Consider the following 19,000-nt stretch of genomic DNA (forward strand, 5'->3'; position numbering starts at 1 on the left):
TCCCCATTGATACCAAAAAAAATGATCAAGACCAAATTAAAAACATGGATTTTGTAATAAATTACTTTGGGACAGGGGTATGTATGTGTCAGGGGGCCATGGCCCCACCATAAGGGCGAACGATGAGAGGGAGAGGAGCGAGAAGGGAAGGGGTGGTGCGGGAAAGGCAGGGCCTCAGTTCTGGCACCGGTCCCCCGTCCCCCCCCCGGTCACTTTTAGCGACCTTCAGCCACTCCTGCTTTGGGATTGTAATTAATTATATTATATAGTGTACGTTATGGAACAATGTGCATACCATCTGAAGATGGGATTCCACTAATTTTTGACTAGATGCTAATGTCTTAACCAGTTCCCCATTACAATTCTTTCAGCAAAGTAAACAAAGCTGATCATCAATACCACTGAAACGCTTCTTCCCCACCCTGGCAATAATAGCAAATCAACTTGAAGCACTCCTTCCATTTATATAATCTGTAACATTAAAAAAAAGTTAGGCAGGTATCATGTTCCGAGCATTAAACGATAACACAGTACTGTCAGTTGAGGGCCACGATTCCATTTTGTGAGGGCTGCATGTCTGACAAGCCAGTGTTTTAAGTATGATTTACAAAAATGTTGATTTTTAACCATTTTCCTCGACTTCTATATCTACAGAATTGTTTTAGGTCTGTCACGTTTGGTACCTTTGTGTTCATGGGAGAAATGGCTTTCTAATGATATCTAACTTGATCCATTTCCAACCTCACTATATTAAGAAAATTTCCACCAACTAAAAGACCTGGAACTTGGAGCAATGAGTCCCCTCCTCTCCTTCCCCCACCCTACCCCACCGCAGAGGGTGACACCATTGAAATTAGGATTCTGTAGATTTTTACAAATCAAATGACTCCTTTCTGACATTAACTGCCCATGGAATTACAAATCTCCCAGACGGTTTTGGTAGTAAACAGAGGCCCTATTCAGGCTCGTGGCTCCATTATGAAGGTATGGTACAGGCATTAATACAAGCTTCTCCCCGAATAGCTTATACTCTAAAACAACAAGAGGGAAGTAAGAGATGCAATCAAATAAATACACAGTTTTTATGGCACATTGTAGTTCTCATAAGTGTAAGAAGTTACAAATATCCCCATTGGCCCTTCAAACCATTATTAGCTGACCGATTTCTTACAGACATTTCACCAGAGATGCGTCTTGAGAGATCTGAAGGCTGAGCAAGCAGTGACCTTACCCAGAAGAGTCTGAGATATTTAACAGGAAGAAAACAAAAAAAGCCCACACATTTAAGAATTAAGGTTTGGGATTTCCAGGAGCAACAAGACAACTCTCCTGGCTAAAGAGCACAACTAATCTTATTACATTTTCTACTCCTCATCCACAATTATTCTTTCCTGATAAAACCAATTTCTTCCACCCCAGCTTTTAGGGAGCTTTAGGCTTTTCTAAGGTAGAGTGAATTATCAGATTTCAGTGCATGAAGAAGAAATTTTATATCATTTTTATTATATTCTTGCACATCTAGTTTATTGCATTCTGCAGTCACCTTCTACGGAAAAAAAAAACAAAAACAAAACAAAAAAGCCAATGAGTGAGTTAAATTACCCATTTTCTGGTAGAAAAAAAAATCTGAAAAGGTCTGATATGTATGAAATATTTAGCAGCTTTTAGCATAACTAATAAAAATACTCTCAAGATGAACGGTTTCAGAGTGGTAGCTGTGTTAGTCTGTATCAGCAAAAACAACGAGGAGTCAGGGGTGAAAGTAACTTAAAGGACTTACAGGTAAGCCGGAGTCCTGAGTGGGGGCGTAGCCTCAACCGGAAGAGGCTATTTAAAGGCCTCAGGGCGCTGGCTGGGAGCCCTGGGGCCTTTAAATCACCCCAGAGCTACCAGCTGCAGAGGCACCTGGGAGCCCCGGGGCTCAGGAGTGAATTAAAGGGCGCAGGGCTCTGGCTGCGGCAGAGCTCTGGGCATTTTAAATCCCTGCTGGAGCCCAGCTGCCAGAGCCCCGGGGCTCTGGCAACTGGACTCAGGCGGGGATTTAAAGGGCCCGGTGCTCTAGCCATGAGGGGAGCCCCCGCCCGAACCTCACTGCTAGAGCTCTGGTGGCGCTTTAAAGGATCCGGGGCTCCCCACAGTGGCAGGAGCACCGGGCCCTTTAAATCACTGCCAGGAAAGCCAGTCCAGTCCAGCATGGCATACTGGCTCTTGCCGGTACGCCGTACTGGACCGGCTTATTTTCACCTCTGTGGGGAGTCCTTGTGGCACTTTAGAGACCAACATAAACTTGGGCATAAACTTTCATGAGCTAGAACCCACTTCATCAGATGCATGGAGTGGAAAATACAGTAGCAGGTATAAATACACAGCACATGAAAAGATGGGATAAATAAATTTGTTAGTCTCTAAAGTGCCACAAGGACTCCTTGTTGTTTTTCCTCAAGATGAATGTTCTTCTTAAACTAAATTACTTGTTTCTCATCCTCCCAATACTGATGCCATACCATCTCAAGGAGAGGGGGGGAAAAAAAATATATCTATCTCCACAGAATTTTTCTGAGTTAAATATGGCTACACTGATAATCTGGATTCTGAGTTTAAGAGTAGGCGTTTGGAGAGTGCCTAGATGATTTAGAGGTAACAAGTCTTATTGACTTTCCAAGTCACTTAGGCAGAATGGGGAATCCTAGCACTTCCCAATCAATTTCTTTCTCCACATAAGCATTAGGATGGGGTTTTCAAAAGTGCCTATCACTTGATCATCAAATAAATTTTTTAAAGTGCACAGTATAGAACAGAGGTGGGCAAACTATGGTAGCTTGTGGGACCATCCTGCCCGGCCCCTGAGCACTTGGGCCCGGAGGCTAGCCCCCGGCCCCTCCCCCACTATTCCTCCTCCTCCACAGACTCAACTTACTGCGCCGCCAGCACAATGCTCTGGGCAGCGGGGCTGCAAGCTCCTGGAGCAGCGCAGCTGCAGAGCCACAGTCTGACGTGGTGCTCTGTGCTGCATGGCGCGGCTGCCTGTCCTGGTGCAGCCGTGCCGCCAGCCACCAGTGCTCCAGGCAGTGCGGTAAGGGGGCAGGGGAGGGGGGGGTTGGATAGAAGGCAGGGAGTTCGGGGGGTGGTCGAATGGGGGCCAGGGTTCCGGGGGGGCAGTGAGGAAGGGGGGGGTTGGATGGGGCAGTAGGGGACAGTTAGGGGTGGGAGGTCCAGGGGTGGTCAAGGAGAAGGGGTGGTTGGATGGGGCAGGGTGCCGGGGGGCAGTCAGGAAGGGGGGGTTGGATGGGGTGGCTGGGGGCAGTTAGGAGCAGGGGATCCAGGCACAGAGAGCAGGGGAGGTTGCATGGGGCAAGAGTCCTGGGGGGGGGGTCCCCCATCAGGGGGCGAGAAGCAGGGGGGATAGGGGTCGGGGGCCAGGCCATGCCTGGCTGTTTGGGGAGGCATAACCTCCCCTAACTGGCCCTCCGTACAATTTCAGATGCGGCCCTCAGGCCAAAAAGTTTGCCCGCCCCGGTATAGAAGAAACATCCAGAAATTCCAGGTGGAGCTAGAGGAACTTTAATCACCATATAGATAGACCTTTTACTAACTTAATTGGAAAGAGCACATCCAAATTCAGTCAGAAAGGGCTGAATGAAATCACTCAGTAGAACAAACAGAGACCTGATTGTAAGTTATTATTTACACATTTGTCAGCATGGCCAGTTAAGAGAATTCCTATTAAATTTCAATTGCCATCTATAAAAACAGGTGGCAACCATGCCTTGATACATATAATGTCTGAAGGCTTACGACTGCCAACATGAACACTCTTCTCACAGGTGGAGAACAAAACAGGTTTTTAAACTACTAACAAAATAATCCAAAACACAGGACTTGGTGATGAGGGGGGACTTCAACTACCCAAACATCTGTTGGAAAAAATACAGCAGAGCACAGATTATAGGATCATAGAATATTAGGGTTGGAAGAGACCTCAGGAGGTCATCTAGTCCAACCCCCTGCTCAAAGCAGGACCAACACTAACTAAAGCCTTGACTGGGATGATTGTCAACCCGGGCCTTAAAAACCTCTAAGGTCGGAGGTTCCACCACCTCTCTAGGTAATCCATTCCAGTGCTTCCATCCATATCTAACAAGTTCTTGGAAAGCATTGGAGACAACTTTTTATCATGGAAGGTGGACAAAGAATCTAGGAGAGAGGCTATTCTGGATTTGGTTTGGACAAATAGGGAGGAACTGGTTAAGAATTTGAAGGTGGAAGGCAGCTTGGAAGAAAGAAAATCATGAACTCATCATTTCATGATCAAAGGAATGGTAGGAGGGAAAACAGCAGTATAAAGACCATGGACTTCAAGAAGGGAGACTTCAGCAAAGTCAGAGAACCGATAGGTGAGATCCCAGGGGAAGCAAGTCTACAGGGAAAAAAAGAATTTAGGAGAGTTGATAGATTTTTAAGAGAGATTAAAGGTACAAGAGCAAACTACCCCCATGTATACAAACCATACTTCCTATCTAAGAGACTACCCTGGCTTAACGAAGAGCTCTTCAAGGACAAGAAACCCAAAAGAGTCATTCAAAAAGTGGAAACTAGGTCAAATTACAAAGGATGAATATTAAAAACACCACCACCACAAGTATGCAGGGACAAAACTAGAAAGGCCAAGGCACAGAACAAGATTAAATTAGCTAGGAACACGAATGGTAACAAGAAAACACTTCACAAATAAATTAGAAACAACAGGAAGACCAAGGACAGGATAAGCCTGTTACTCAATGAGGAGGGAAAGACAACAGAAAATGTGGCAATGGCTGAAGTGTTAAATGTCCATTTTGTTTCAGTTTTCACGAAAAAGTTAGCAGTTATCGGATGACTAACTTAGAGAACATCAGTGTAAATGGAGTAGAATCTGAGGCTACTAAAGGGAAAGAATAAATTAAGAATTACTTAGACAAATTAGACATCTTCAAGTCAAGAGGGCCTGACAAAGTACATCCTAGAATACTTAGGGAGCTAGCAATTATCTTTGAGAACTAATGGAGGACAGGATAGATCCCAGAGGACTGGAAAGGACAATATAGCACCATTCTATAAAAGGGGGAATAAGAACAACCCAAGGAATTACAGACCAGTCATCTAAACTTCATTACACAGAAAGATAACAGAACAAATAATCAAACAGTCAATTTGTAAGCACCTAGAAGACAATAAGGTGGTAAGTAACAATCGGCACGGATTTGTCAAGAACAGACCATGTCAAACCAACCTAATATCCTTCTTTGATGGGGGTAACAAGCCTTTGTGGGAAAGCAGAAGAAGTGCTGTATCTTGACTCAAATAAAGTTTTTGATACTGTTTCACCTGACCTTCTCGTAAACAACTTAAGGAAATATAGCCTAGACAAACCTACTATAAAGTGGGTGCAACCAGTTGGGAAATGGTTATCAGTGGTTCACAGTCAAGCTGGAAGGGCATATTGAGTGGGGTCCCACAGGGATCAATCCTCATCTGGTTCTATTCAATATCTTCATAAATGATTGGGAGGACAGCATAGAGAGTACACTTATAAAGTTTGTGGATTATACCACGTTAGGAGGGGTTGCAAGCACTTTGGAGGACATGATTAGAATTAAAAATTATCTTGACAAACTGGAGAAATGATCTGAAATAAATAGGATGAAATTCAATAAGGACAAATGCAAAGTACTACACTTAGGAAGAAATAATCAAATGCACAAATACAAAGTGGGAAATGACTGCACAGGAAGGAATATTGTGGTAAAGTATCTCAGGGGTTAACTGTGGATCACTAAATATAAAAGTCAACAATGTAATACTGTTGCAAAAACAAAAAACAAAACAAACATACATCATTCTGGGATATATTAGCAGAAGCGTGTTAACCAAGACATGAGAAGTAATTCTTCCACTCTGCTCAGCATGGATAAGGTCTCAGCTGGAGTATTGTGTCCAGTTCTGGGCACCACACTTCAGGAAAGCTGGGACACATTGGAGAAAGTTCAGATGAGAGCAACAAAAATTATTAAAGGTCTAGAAAATATACAAGGAAAAAATGCATTTGTTTAATCTAGAATAGAGAACATTGATGGGGGGACATGATAACAGTTTTCAAGTATGTATAAGGTTGCGATAAATAGGAGGGTGATAAATTGTTCTCCTTATCTACTAAGGACAGGACAAGAAGCAATTGGCTTAAATTGCAGCAAGGAAGAGTTAGGTTAGACATTAAGTAAAGCTTCCTAACTGTAAGGGTAGGTAAGCACTGGAACAAGTTACCCAGGGAGGTTGTAGAATCTCGGTCACCAGAGGTTTTTAAGAACAGTTGGACAAACACCAGCAAGGATGGCCTAGATCAGAGGTGGGCAAACTATGGCCCGCGGGCCACATCTGGCCCGGCCTGGCCCCTGAGCTCCTGTCCAGAAGGCTCGCTCCCGGCCCCTCCCCCACTGCCTCAGTATGCCATGCTGGCAGTGTAGTGTATTAAACTGCTCTCTGTAGGAATGTGCTACTGACAGCAATTTACTACACTACACCAGCACAATGCCCTGGGTAGCCGGGCAATGCTCTGTGCGGCATGGCTATAGCACCGCCGGCCACCGGTTCTCTGTGCTGCACGGTAAGGGGGCAGGGAGGACTGGATAGAGGGCAGGAGAGTATGAAGTGGTGGTCAGGGGGCAGGGGTGTGGATGGGGTCGGGGGGGGGAGTTGAATGGGGGCAGGGGTCCAAGGGGAGCAGTCAGGAAGGAGGGGGGGTTGGATGGGAGGTGGAGGGCACTCAGTGGTAGGAGTTCCAGTAGCGGTTGGGGACAGAGGTCTGTGTGGATGGGGCAGGGGTCCTGGGAGGCCATCAAGGAACAGGGGGGGTTGGATGGGGCAGAAGTCGGGGGGGGGGCCCACAGCCTGACACAGCCTCCCCTAACCGGCCCTCCATACAATTTCCAAAACCTGATGTGGCCCTCAGGCCAAAAAGGTTGTCTGCCCCTGGTCTAGATAGTACCTAGTTCTGCCTCAGTGCAGGAGGCTGGAGTAGATGACCTCTCAAGGTCCCTTCTAGTCCTACATTTCTATGTATCAATACAGTTGGCTCTTAAGGCAGAGTTCTTTTCTGTCTAATTCTCAAGAGGACGTCATGTATATTATTCCTGAGGCAGTGTGTGAAGGTAACAAAAGCCCTCATTAACAAGAAAGAGGAACGATGTAACGGCTAATAGCGTCATTGTAGCCGTGTTGGTCCCAGGACATTAGAGAGATAAGGAGGGTGAGGCAATATCTTTTATTGGACCAGCTTTTGGGTAGCGAAAGAAAAGAATTTCAAGCTAGACAGAGCTCTTCTTCAGGTGTGCAGTTTGAAAGCTTATCTCTGTCACCAACAGAAGTTTGTCCAATAAAAGAGATACCCACTTTGTCTCTATAATGGCTGCTACGTACCCACTACGATATTTCCCAATTTCAAGTTCTGTATCCCATGCTGCTGCAGCTTTGAGTTCCTTTTGCCTAGTGAGCTGAGTCCAAGACAGACTTTCAAATGCTACTCGTGATTTTGGGTGTCCAACACAAGACACCTTAGAGTGGCCTGATTTTCAGAAAGCGCAGAGTGCCCACCCATCGCGTCTCAGATCCTTTCATGTTGGGCACCCAAAACTTGTGGCACCAAAATCAATAGCTATTTTTGGAAGAAGAAGAAGAAAAGGAGTGCCTAAAGCCTTTCCTAAACTTCAAAGGTCACTTTTTCCAACCTTGTCAGGTGTAAGCCAGATGAAATGGATTCCCTTCCCCCTTCATCACTTTCAAGGGGTGTTTTCAGAAGTAAGTTTGATAGCCCAGTCTTTTTTTTTTAAAAAAAAAAAAAAAAAAAAAAAAAGACTATTAGATCTATTAACAGTTGTAACACTTCCCCCAAAGGAGTCTTCCCATATAGAAAAGACAAATTTCATAAAGACATGTAGAACATAATTCATTAAGTACAGGCTTGCCCCCCCCCCACACACACACAGATCAGAACAAAGTTATAATATTTGGCATGGTCTGATCAAACATCTTGTTTGAAATGGAAACTTCCAAAAACAAAAAAGTCAAGCAATACCCTATGCTCATTGCTAATAAAACTGAGTCACCATAGTGCTACTGTGACAGAGTTGGTCTCTACAGACATTTTATCATAGCTATCTGGCTGCATTTCTCCACACTGTCTGCAGGACAGTTTGGAAATGGGGAAGTAGGCTTGTGACAGCGATAAGACGATTGAGTCTCTCTCAAAACACAGGATTGGCCTGTGACTTGGTTTGATCTTCAGCTCAGAGAGCAAACTGAGGATGGATAATTGAAAATCTGAGCATCAGTGTTCCTTTTCGGCAAGCAGGCTGATCTGAAACTATGTGGCTTAACAATATGCAGAAGGTCCAGGTTGCTAAAGAGAGCATCACGTTTTCAAAACTAGGGTGGCTAAAGTTATGCTCCTAAATCTGTATTTAAACACTTAAGTAAGCATGGCCTTTTTACACAGTTGTTTAAGCACCTGCAACACCCATTGATTTTGATAGCAGCATGGAGATTCCTGATGTTATTTCCACCGTGTCTGAAGGTCAGATTTGTCACACTGAGCGCTGTGGTGGGAAAACAGAAATAAGCCCTTCTTTCACATTTACAATAGGGATTTAGAAGCCTAACTTTAGGAACCCAAGTTTGAAATTTTAGCCACATATTTATCTGTGAAAGTTGGAGAACTGAAAAATTTCTCTTTTCTGGAGTCAGACATCAGGAAGGTAAAATTTGCACATTTGTTAATTTGCCATTGGTTTCCATTTTTCTTGTATGTTGTTTCTGTACATTTGATACTCTCAGTAAATAAATCTCCTGTTTTACATTACTCACAGGGAGTGTTGCTTTCAAGTAATGGTATAGCAAAGGGTCTTATTACCTAGATTGCTCCACACAATATAAAAAGACATATTTGAGGGGATTCAGAGGGAGGAGGCAACATTAGTGGGGTTTGAAAGCTACAATCAATAAAAGAAATCCAAATAAATGTCTTATGACAACAATATGGACAGAGATCTATTAAGTTATACGGGTGATCTTTATCAGGAAATATATTGGTCACTATGCATCAAATGCACAACTCAGATCAACATCAAGCAAAATGAACTTCCACCACCCCAACTGCTATCGCAAGTTTGTACGATTGTGTCAGGGAGGACCTGCTCCTGTACCTGCTCCATACATGGTACTTTCATTGACGTCAAGAGCAGTACCACAGGCAGGGCAGCTGAAGAAGTGGGTCTTACACAATTACTGAATATTTATATTGTGTTAGCATCTAGACACCTCAAAAAAGGTCAGTGCCCAATTGTATTCTGCATTTAACAAACCACATACTAAATGGCATCGCCTGCCCCAAAGGACTTATCATTAAGGCTACGATTTAATCATGGGTATTTTCAGTAAAAGTCATGGACAGGTCACAAGCAAGAAACAAAAAATCCCAGCCCATGACCTGTCCATGACTTATACCATAAATACCCGATTGAATTGAAGGTTTGGGGGGGGGGGAGCCATGGGGGGCACGCAGTACCAGCTGCTGGGGGGGGGGAAGCGCCCTGGGTGGCCAGTGGCAACTTCAGTCGCCCCTGGTGGGGGGGGGGGGGAAATAAAAGAGGTCCAGGGGCCAGCGGCTGCTCCAGCCACCCCGGGACCACTGCTCAGGCAGTCCCCAGGGCTAGCCACATCGACTGCTGCTTGGGCAGCCCTAGGGTCAACCACACTGGCCGCTGCAGAAGTCACAGAGGTTGCAGGAAGTCACGGAATCCGTGACTTCCGCCACAAACATGGAGCCTTACTTGTAATTTAAGAGATGTGTAAGCAGGGTCTGCATGAGCTCTACCACATCTAGTGATGAGCAGGGGGGAAAAGATTTCAGGAACAGACTGTTTGCATTGACACACCTACTCTTCCTATATACATAGTATGATGGAGCTTCTTTGCCAAAATGATGACTTTTGGCTGGTGTTGGGCTACAAAGCACTTTAGCATTGAGTGCAGGGGTCATGAAATGTTGTTATCCATATTGCATGAGTAAAGGGCAGCAGAACTGTACTTAGCCAGCCTTGATTGAGGGGGGTCACCCTAATCTGAACCTTACTTATAAGCATGGTGTAGGGATGCCACACACAGTGAAGGCGAGTGAGGGTGGGCACAGGTGTTCCTACCTGGTGGAGTGGCCTCTGCCCAAAGAGTCCTAGATACTATTTGACCTTCCCCACTTCATTGTTTAAAGACAGAGCTAATTTGACTCAACTGAGAGCCATTGTTTCTATTCAAATTTATCTGAGCATAAGCTTTCGTGAGCTACAGCTCACTTCATCGGATGCATTTGTAGCTCACGAAAGCTTATGCTCAAATAAATTTGTTAGTCTCTAAGGTGCCACAAATATTCCTTATCTTTTTCGAGACTAACACGGCTGCTGCTCTGAAACCTGTTTTTGTTCAGTGATTACCAGAGCTGAATCATTGATAAGCAGGTCAAGGGGCTACGTCTTAGACAATGATGAAAGAAAGACGATGCAGAGGTTGTCCTGGCAGTGAGGTTCTCTGAAGCCAGTGAAATCATGAAAAGCAAAAATCACTAAAGATCTGGGTTCAGCGGTAGAACCTCAGAACACAACATCACAGAAGTTGCAGCAAGCATCCAACAGTGGCAGCACGCGACCAGTAGAAGCAGAGAAAAAGTGGTGTCAGCAAGCAACCAGAAAAAAGCAGTGACAGCAGCGGCAAATAGCCACTTGCAGAGGCATGCGGTGACCAGAGAGACATTGCTCAATGCCCCCCCCCCCAAACACACACCCCCTTTCTGGGTTGGGAGGGGAACCCCTGCAAACACACCTCTAAACTCAAGTCTTGGCTAACCAAGGATGCAGCGGGGGAGAGGGGAGTGATGTGTTAAAGAAACATTCATTCATCAGACCTTCCGACCACAAGGTGGAAAACTGAGGCAAAGGACAGTACCCAACGCATTGTGGGAGCAGGTTTGCTTATGGTCACATGCTTTTGAATGTGGTTGTGGTGTTTTCCCAAACTAATGCTTGGTTCCCTTTCCCTTTTATTAAAGGTTCTCTTTTGTTATACACAGACAGTGCTTGCGAGAGGGGAAGTATTGCCTCTTAGAGGCTCCTAGATGTGGGAAAACATAATACCACATCACTGGGTGTGCACTCAAGCCAGTTCTGTTTTGTATTGTTAAGAGGAAACACTAGCTCAGTCATTCTCAGCCTGAGGTGTGAGAGCCGCAAGTGGCTCTTTAATGGGTCCCCTGCATCTCTCTGCAGCACATGAGATTAAAACATTGTGATTTTTATTAACCTAAGTTATTAGCGAATCAGGATGCTTTTACTATGTTATTAACCCATTGTAGTTGGTAAAACAGTCATTTTGCTGTAAGAATAATTTAAACTGTATGACTGGAAATATTTATTTTAATATATGACTACATTATACGACAGGAAATGAAACCAGGAAGTCACACTACTGTGGCTCTTTTGGGTAATGCTGATCGGTTATTTGGCTCCTGAACCACTGAGGTCTGAGTATTACTGCCCTAGATATTGAACCCGACCCTTGTTGCTGCCCATAGTCATCTGGAAGAAGGGCTACAGATGTAATTATAAAACTGTAATTGATTAACAACATCTACTAGCCATCAGAAATTAAATGTAATGCACATTGTTAGAGTATTTTTCAAAGCCTGTCAAAGAAGGCCGCCAATACTTGTGAGAGATGTCCAGGATTCAACACATATTGCTTAATCTTAAGTAAGATTATAAATTACAGGTGTGAAAATAGGGAAATATTTGTATTTTCTTATTATTATTACAGTACATGTCTTGTGGGTTTGTTTAGGATGGGTTACATCCTATAGAGTTAGATCAAAAGGGTTGTTAAAAGGAATCAAGCAGGAAAGACAGCATAAAGGTGTAACATACCAACACACACAACAGCTAGATTCATAGCCATGAAGAAGCAACTCCTCAGCCTTGGCAAAACAGTTATGTCACCTGGTGCTGAGAAGAGCAAGATTAAAGGGAATGATAAACCACTATAGAACATTGGGCCTAGACAAGGGAAGGGGTTGAATGAGTGACCAGAGGCTTCTCAGAGACCCAACGAGAGCTGACAGGACCACACCAAGACACAGAAAGAGCAGGTGGCAAGCAGGACCATCTGCTTCTCCCAACCAGACATGGGGGTTAGCTGAGCTGAGGAGAACTTTCCAAACCTGGCAAGGAGAGATTATGGTGCAAATTCTACACATAAAGGCCTTTGATAGTTTTCACCCTTTGTTCTATATGCTTTGAACCTTCAGAGGAATTAGTAACTAATGCTTGGTTTTGAAGACACTGTTTTTGAGTTTCTTTAATAACTTGTTGGACACAGGTCTCCAGAGGAAAAGGGGTGACAGGTACCAAACCAGTCGGTAAGCAGGGGGGCTGCAGCCCAGAGATCCAGTCTGAGAATGATTAGACTTCATGTTTCCACCCAGCATGATGTAAGCCAGGCCTGTCATCTAAGGGCTGCACTCAAAAGGGACTATAAGAGATCTAAGGTGCAGTTCATGCTGCAACTGTGACAACAGGTTATGAAAAATATGGCTTACAGCATGAAGAGTGAAGTATGAAACCTCAAATTCTACTTCATATCACAACAATACAAAAGTTTTTAGAGAGCATATTTAATCAGAACCTATTACAGATAAACAAGTGGCAAGAGCTTCCATTGAGGTGGTTATGAGAGAGCAGGGAATTTATATAAGTGTTGTAGGACTACACAATGGCTCTTGGTATTCTGGAATCAAGTCAGCCAGTAATGTAAAGTTATGGTAAAAGGGCAAATCCGGGCATGGCATGGCCTTATTAGACATGGAGGTCTGTATAGAATCTAAGAACTCAGCTCTTGTGGACAAACTTGTTCTTTGAAGCATAACCAAAAATTATGGCCAACGTCTGGAGGTTACTTTTTCACTCATAGGAAAACTAACTCAGTGTTAGAGAATGCAGATCTGCTTCTTTTATAAATGTACTTAGATAGCTTAAGCAACTACTCTTGTACAGCCACCTGGGACTCTGGAGTGCTTCCTTCCTTCCTGAAATTAAATTTGATGGGGAACCTATCTTGTCTTGAACCAAAAGTTAGTGCACATAGTACTATTATCTATTATGCATTATTTAGAATCTATGCTGAAAAAAAGAGTCACATGCATCTTTATGGTTCATTTGATATTATATGTTTATATTGCAGTGACACCCAGAAATCCAAGTCAGAATCAGAATCCTGTTAGATATTTGTTTTCCTAGACTGTAAGCTCTCCAATGACTGTGTGTAAAGCAGTACATGACAATGGAGGAGAGGATATCAAATTTTATATACATATATAGATTTGCTTGTGTTTTGTTTTATATTCCTTAAATATCCAAGTATCATCTTTCACCAAATGCCTCTCAGCTTAGCCACCATTCTTTGTGTGAATGTTTGTGCAAAAGGAAGAAAGAAACTGCTATACGAATGATGTAATTTTGATATAGTACATTTGCTGTATGTAATATCAAAAACGTAACAAATCTAGCTTTCTTTGTTCTATAGGAAGCCTTCAATATTTTTAAATAATGTGAGATGGACCCTGACATAGCTTTATGGGCATGAAGACTTTAACATCTGCAAAGAAAGCCACAAAGCCATTTAAATATTTCTCCCCAGAGGTCTACTGTGTCATGGCAAGGGGTGTTCTAAAGCAAGCACATCATATATTATAATCTTGGAACAAAGAGCTCATCTATGCATTCCAAATATTAAAATCTTTTAAGAGATGCTGTTTGAAAACATGTAATAATTGTTACAATAGCCATATTTTCCTCAAGCACCAGGATCATGTAGTAACTAAATGTTTTGACATTTCCCCTGACATTTTTGCGTTCACAACAAGAAAGCCTATAATACTATATTTCCTGAGATTTATGAATACAGAAATTTCACTTTTCTGTCAAAGATTCGAAGCTAGGGAACCATCTTAAGTATCAAGGCCTAAAAGTTGCAGTAAATTTACTGCATTTAATTAAAATCCAAGATTTTTCCAACTGAAGTTTTCACATTTTGTGTCAAAATGCATCTCAAGAGGTAAGCATGATACATTCAAATACCCTTGGTGTCCTATAAAAAAAAAGTGTACGTATTTTAGAAATGTAGTAAACGCACACCACTATGAATAGGTATTTTTAAGCCCTTGATGTACATAAAACTTTCATCTACAATAAAAAGAAAAAAAAAAACAAAAAAACACAAGTCTAGAATACTGTGCTGTTTTTAAATACTCCCACCTGAAGCAATTCTGAAGATGACTACATTAAGGCAGTAACAAAGTAACATGCATGATATGATCCCAATCTTTCCTTTCTAATTAATGTTTGTACTGTGCTGTACACCTCCAAAGTGTTATTTGAGTGCTAAGTAGTACTATGCTAGTAGATAATTCGTCAATCTTTTTAACCTTTAAGTTTGCAGCAGTGCGTGTGTGTAAAATGAAATGCACAGCAATGCAGCAAGAGACCGGTGAGTAAGAAGAGACTGGGATGGGTTAAGAAAAACATCAGCAGAGGAAAGTTCCGCTGTTTTAACAAGTGATCAGATCTTAGGATAAGTTAGTACTCATCAGGGAAGAAATTTTTCCTGTGTGTAGAATTTCTCATCCATGCTTACACATGCAATTTTCAAGTAAGCGTTTTACATTATGATGCAAGAGCTGGTCTACCTAATGAAAGAAACGAAGTTCCACTAGCATAATAGAGTTACCAATCAGACAGACAAGTCATTTTTAAATTGGATGATATCTTATGGTCAAAATTGTTTATGTTCTCTGAGTAACTAAGTGTGTAAGAATTGTGTGTGTGTGTGTAAAAAACATCAACACAGGTTTACCTGCAGGCTCCTGCACCACTCAATTATAGCAGACTGTGGGACTAAGCATATCTGAACTAACAGCTACACAGAGTGCAGGTATGAACATCTGTTCTGCTGTGTCATTTATTTTTGTCCTACAGATGGTTTTTGTTTTGTATTTTTAAGAAAAAGAACACGCTGTTTGTTTAATTGCCTATTCAACCTAGAGGGTTTAAGATTCATTGTGTGAACATTTCCTGGTATCTAATGCCATTGCCATCAATTGGTAGCCAATAAGTACAGGGTGCCAGAGACAACAAAACAGCAGTTCTTTGGCAGTCAGTTACCAGGACAGAGTGCATGAAAGTTTAATGATGCTTCTTTTCATCTTGTGAAATACTCACTATGGCAGCAATGTTTAAGTTATATTTCAAAGTAATGATGGAGATGATCTGTGTGCACATAGTACAAGAAATATAGAATAAATTATCTTATCAAGCTAGCTTCCTAAAAATCAGAGAAATTGGTTGAAAAGCCAAAGCCCTTTTCGTATTGAACACTCTAATGCCATAATACAACCATGCAAGTGGTACAGAGCACAGCTTCCCCAAATATACATAAATGGGGGGAAAACTGTTCCTCTTGGATACTATACCCCACATATGAACTCACAGACATAATGGGTGTTTTCTTCTTTGCTATGGTCCAGAGCAAGTCCACAAGCTAAGCTGCCTGAAAAACTGTCACCAAAGACAAGTTATGCAATAGGGGGCTTTATTGGCCTGACATGGATTTTACAGGACTTGTCACTTACCATAAAAGGCAGCTCACTCTTATTTGGTTTTATTTTATTTTATTATTTTTTTTTTTTTTTACATTCCTGGGTCTCCTAGCTGTTTGACAACAAGGAAGCGTGGTGTAAAAACAGAGCCCAACCACCTGCATGTTGGAGGAGGTCTGCCATCTTCATCAGAATAAAACAGCATGTCTGAGAAAGGAGCAGACAAGAGCAACACTCCCCCCGACACAAACACACACACACACACACCCCCCATGTTATTGTGGATGGCTCCCTCCGCCACCCATCACGGCGCGACTGAACCTCAGCGCAGAGTGGCACCGAAACACCTGGCTACTCGGCTTCCCTCACACCGACCAATCACGGCCTGAGCCCAATTCATGGGAAATGAGAACTGAAGGAGGGTCCCGTCCAATCCATCACACACACACACACACACACACACACAGAGCCCGGCGGGCGGGCAGGCCAGGGAAGGGGGAGCGCAGCCGGATCGCCCAAGGGCCTCGCAATAAAGAGACAGGTCAAGAGGAACGAGCGTCGGAAACACTACGCGAGCCGGCGTCTCGTTACAAGCGGTGCGGTCCCTGGGCTCACGGGCACGCGCGTTTACACGGGGAAAGGAAAGTGAAAAGGAAAAGGGCGGGGGGAGGGGGGGCTCCTCCCCAACAGCCCGGGTCATTCCCCCGCCCCCTGGCTCAGACCGCTGCGGAGAGCCCAGGAACCGCGCCCCCCTCCCCAGGGGGCAGCACCCCGGCCGCGCGGCTCCAGCTCACCATAGATCATGGCCAGGCCGGTCTCGTGGAGGAAGCGCACCCGGCGGTGCTTGAAGAGCCAGATGGTGAGGATGGTGAGGGTGAGCAGCAGGATGAAGGTCAGGAGGCTCACGCTGTCCTGCCGGTGACTCTCCTCCGCCTCCTTCTCCGTGGTGATCTCCTCCATGGCGCTGCTGCTCCGCTCCCCGGCCCGCAGCCCGCTGGCCCGCAGCAGCAGGAGCAGGAGCAGGAGCAGCAGCCGGGAGCGCACGGGGAGCTGCATGGCTGGAAGCAGCCGCCCGCGCCGCCTCCACTGGCCCGCTGCGCTGCAGCGGATCCCGAGCGCCCGGGGCCGCTGCTGTCTGCGCGCAGCCTGTCAAGCAGGGCGCAGCTCCAGTGCGCAGGATCCCCCCCCCCGCGCGCGCGCACGGGCCGCGCCGCCCCCCCTGCCGCCCAGCCTCTTAAAGGCGCAGGCCGCCTCCCCGCCCCCTGAGGCCCAAATCCACGCGGAGTGGGCGGCAGAGCCCTCGCGTGGGGTTGGAGCTAGCCCGCCTGGTGCCCTGCAGGAGCAGCCTGGGAAAGCAAACTGCAGCGGGCAGGGTGAGAGTCAGCTGCCCTTCGCCTTTATACTAGACTATGCAGAGTCATGTCCGATGACTGGCTAGTCCTGGTGTGATGGCTAGTTAGGGGAGCTATTAGATTGTCCGATTTCCCCAGCTGAAGATTTCTCTTTCCCTCTACAAAATCCAAACGCTGTGAGGACCTGGTTCTCTACCTTCTTGCCCTTTGTGTAGTCATTGATCGGCAGCTGGGCAAAGTGGCAACACAACCCCATCCATGCACACTGGTGGGTAACGTCTTGTACAGGTGCTTGCTTGGCACAGGTGTAGGTGACTACATGACATGCAAAGCACGAAGTGCTTCATGTCTGCAACAGGATCTGTTTTTCCACATTATTTTAAAGGGACACTGTACATCATAATGGTTAGAATAAGGCAATATTTTTAGAAAAACTACATTGCCTATGACAGTGACACTGCTTTATGGTTTTAAAACTGTAAGAATTTTTGTGGTGGGAGGAATCATCTTGCTTTACTTTTTTCAATTGACTCACTTTGGATGATCAAATACACCACTCAGCATCACTTAACCTGCTCAGTTTCAGTTATATTTTAGCATTCTGTTGTAACCTTCGGTTTGTAGACACAGCAGAGGAATCCAAATCCAAATAACTTTCTGTTTTCATTTATTAATTTTAAACATTTGATTAATACAGTTTTATTAACATTCATTTTTGTAAACTGCATTGGGGGCCTAAACTACATGACAATGACCCTCCTAATATTTTTTTCAGTCACCATCCATAGCAATCAATATCAGAAGTACCTAGGAATTATGATAACAAAGCGGCTTCCCATCCTGACCTAGGGTGATGCTATAGGCAGCCTGCCTTAGCGTCCCCTCTTGGACTACTCAAATAAACGTCACTTCAGGCTGTCTTGATAAAAAAAAAATACCACTCCTTGGGACTAAGTTTATCAATATAAAATAAACCATAAATAAAACTCAGAACCTTAAAACAAAATTCATGTTTAAGTTCACAGAACACAGTTTCTCTTCCTCCTCACAGGCCTTCTTGGCAAGGGCCTTTACAGTCCTTCCCCTGTTTGGATAGGGTCTATCCCAGGCATCCCTGCTTGGTCAGGATCTCTCCCAGGACTCCCTGCAATTTCCTGCTCTTTTACTCTGGAATCATCTGATTACCTTTTAACCAGGGTTGGCTTAGCCCCAAGGTCTCCAGGCCATGGGCCAAGCCACCCTCTTACAGATGCCATTTCAAAGGGACTAGCAGCATTAGGGACCAGGTTTTAGACTTTCTAGCTTACAAACTACTAATCTATTTAGCAATAATCATAGAAATATAGAGCTAGAAGGGACCTCAGAAGGTCATTGAGTCCAGTCCCCTATGCTAAGCCTATGCCATCCCTGACAGGTGTTTGTCTAACTTGTTCTTAAAAATCTCCCATGATGGGGATTCCACAACCTCCCTTAGAAGCCTGTTCCAGTACATAATGTTATAGCTAGAAAGATTTTCCCTTAACATATTTGGAGACAGTTATCAGGTTCCCCACTTATTTTCTCAAGTTTAATCGTACCCAGATTTTTTAAGTTTTTTTCATAGGTCAGGTTTTCTAAACCTTTTATCATTTTTGTTGCTCCCCTCTGGAATCTCCAATTTGTCCACATCTTTCTTTTCGTGTAGTGCCCAGAATTGGACACAGTATTCCAGGGGAGGCCTCACCAATGCTGAGTAGACCAGGACAATTACCTTCCCTGTCTTACAAATGATATTTCATTTAATACACCCCAGAATGATATTAGCCTTTTTTGCAGCTGCATCACATTGTAAACTCATAAATTGTTCGCCCTCTATAACACTGATAGATATGCACAGCTCTTCCCCCCTCCCCCCGCTCCCCCGGTATTAATACATACTCTGGGT

The 19,000-nt window shown here is 44.1% G+C and overlaps 1 protein-coding gene across 6 annotated transcripts in view; it reads right to left on the reverse strand.

Moving 5' to 3' along the window:
- SLC9A7 (solute carrier family 9 member A7) overlaps positions 1-16,921 on the reverse strand; it is a 111,096-nt gene extending 94,175 nt beyond the window's left edge. For 3 of the 6 annotated variants that reach the window (XR_006275015.1, XR_006275005.1, XR_006274994.1), the window contains exon 1: positions 16,519-16,921. Coding sequence is in view for 3 of the 6 variants with exons in the window: in XM_038401387.2 (XP_038257315.1) it covers positions 16,519-16,780 (262 nt within the window). In the remaining 3 variants the exon portion in view is untranslated. The remainder of the gene's footprint in view (positions 1-16,518) is intronic. The other 3 variants (XM_038401387.2, XM_038401377.2, XM_043494798.1) reach the window with 2 other exon arrangements.
- Between the last annotated feature and the right edge of the window lie 2,079 nt (positions 16,922-19,000).

This window comes from Dermochelys coriacea, chromosome 1, assembly GCF_009764565.3.
Source record: "Dermochelys coriacea isolate rDerCor1 chromosome 1, rDerCor1.pri.v4, whole genome shotgun sequence".
NCBI classification, from domain to species: domain Eukaryota; kingdom Metazoa; phylum Chordata; order Testudines; family Dermochelyidae; genus Dermochelys; species Dermochelys coriacea.